At 59.9% G+C, this 314-nt stretch overlaps 1 protein-coding gene across 1 annotated transcript in view; it reads left to right on the plus strand.

Moving 5' to 3' along the window:
* Nucleotides 1–72: 72 nt before the first annotated feature.
* LOC104081385 (PR domain zinc finger protein 14-like) overlaps nt 73–314 on the plus strand; it is a gene marked incomplete at its 5' end in the record, with an annotated part of 6,326 nt that continues 6,084 nt past the window's right edge. The window contains one exon of the mRNA XM_009584118.1: nt 73–304. Coding sequence (XP_009582413.1) covers nt 73–304 — 232 coding nt within the window. The remainder of the gene's footprint in view (nt 305–314) is intronic.

Genomic DNA, 314 nt, shown 5'->3' on the forward strand with positions numbered 1-314 from the left:
GAGGTGGGATTGCGAGCGGGACGTGCGCGGGCAGGGTCGGTCAAACCTGATGCGGTTCTCCCTGCTCTCCAGATCTTTGAATACGGGCGCCTGAGCCACTTCATAGACGGGAAGGGGGCCTCTGGCAACTGGATGTCCCTGGTGAACTGCGCCAGGTTCCCCGAGGAGCAGAATTTGACGGCTATCCAGTGCCAGGGGCAAATCTTCTACGAGAGCTGCAAGGAAATCTTACCGAAGCAGGAGCTGCTGGTGTGGTACGGCGATTGCTACGTGCAGTTCCTGGGCATCCCCATCAGCCTGAAGGGCATGCCCAG

Source organism: Fulmarus glacialis, unplaced genomic scaffold (assembly GCF_000690835.1).
Source record: "Fulmarus glacialis isolate BGI_N327 unplaced genomic scaffold, ASM69083v1 scaffold11088, whole genome shotgun sequence".
Classification (NCBI taxonomy): Eukaryota; Metazoa; Chordata; class Aves; order Procellariiformes; family Procellariidae; genus Fulmarus; species Fulmarus glacialis.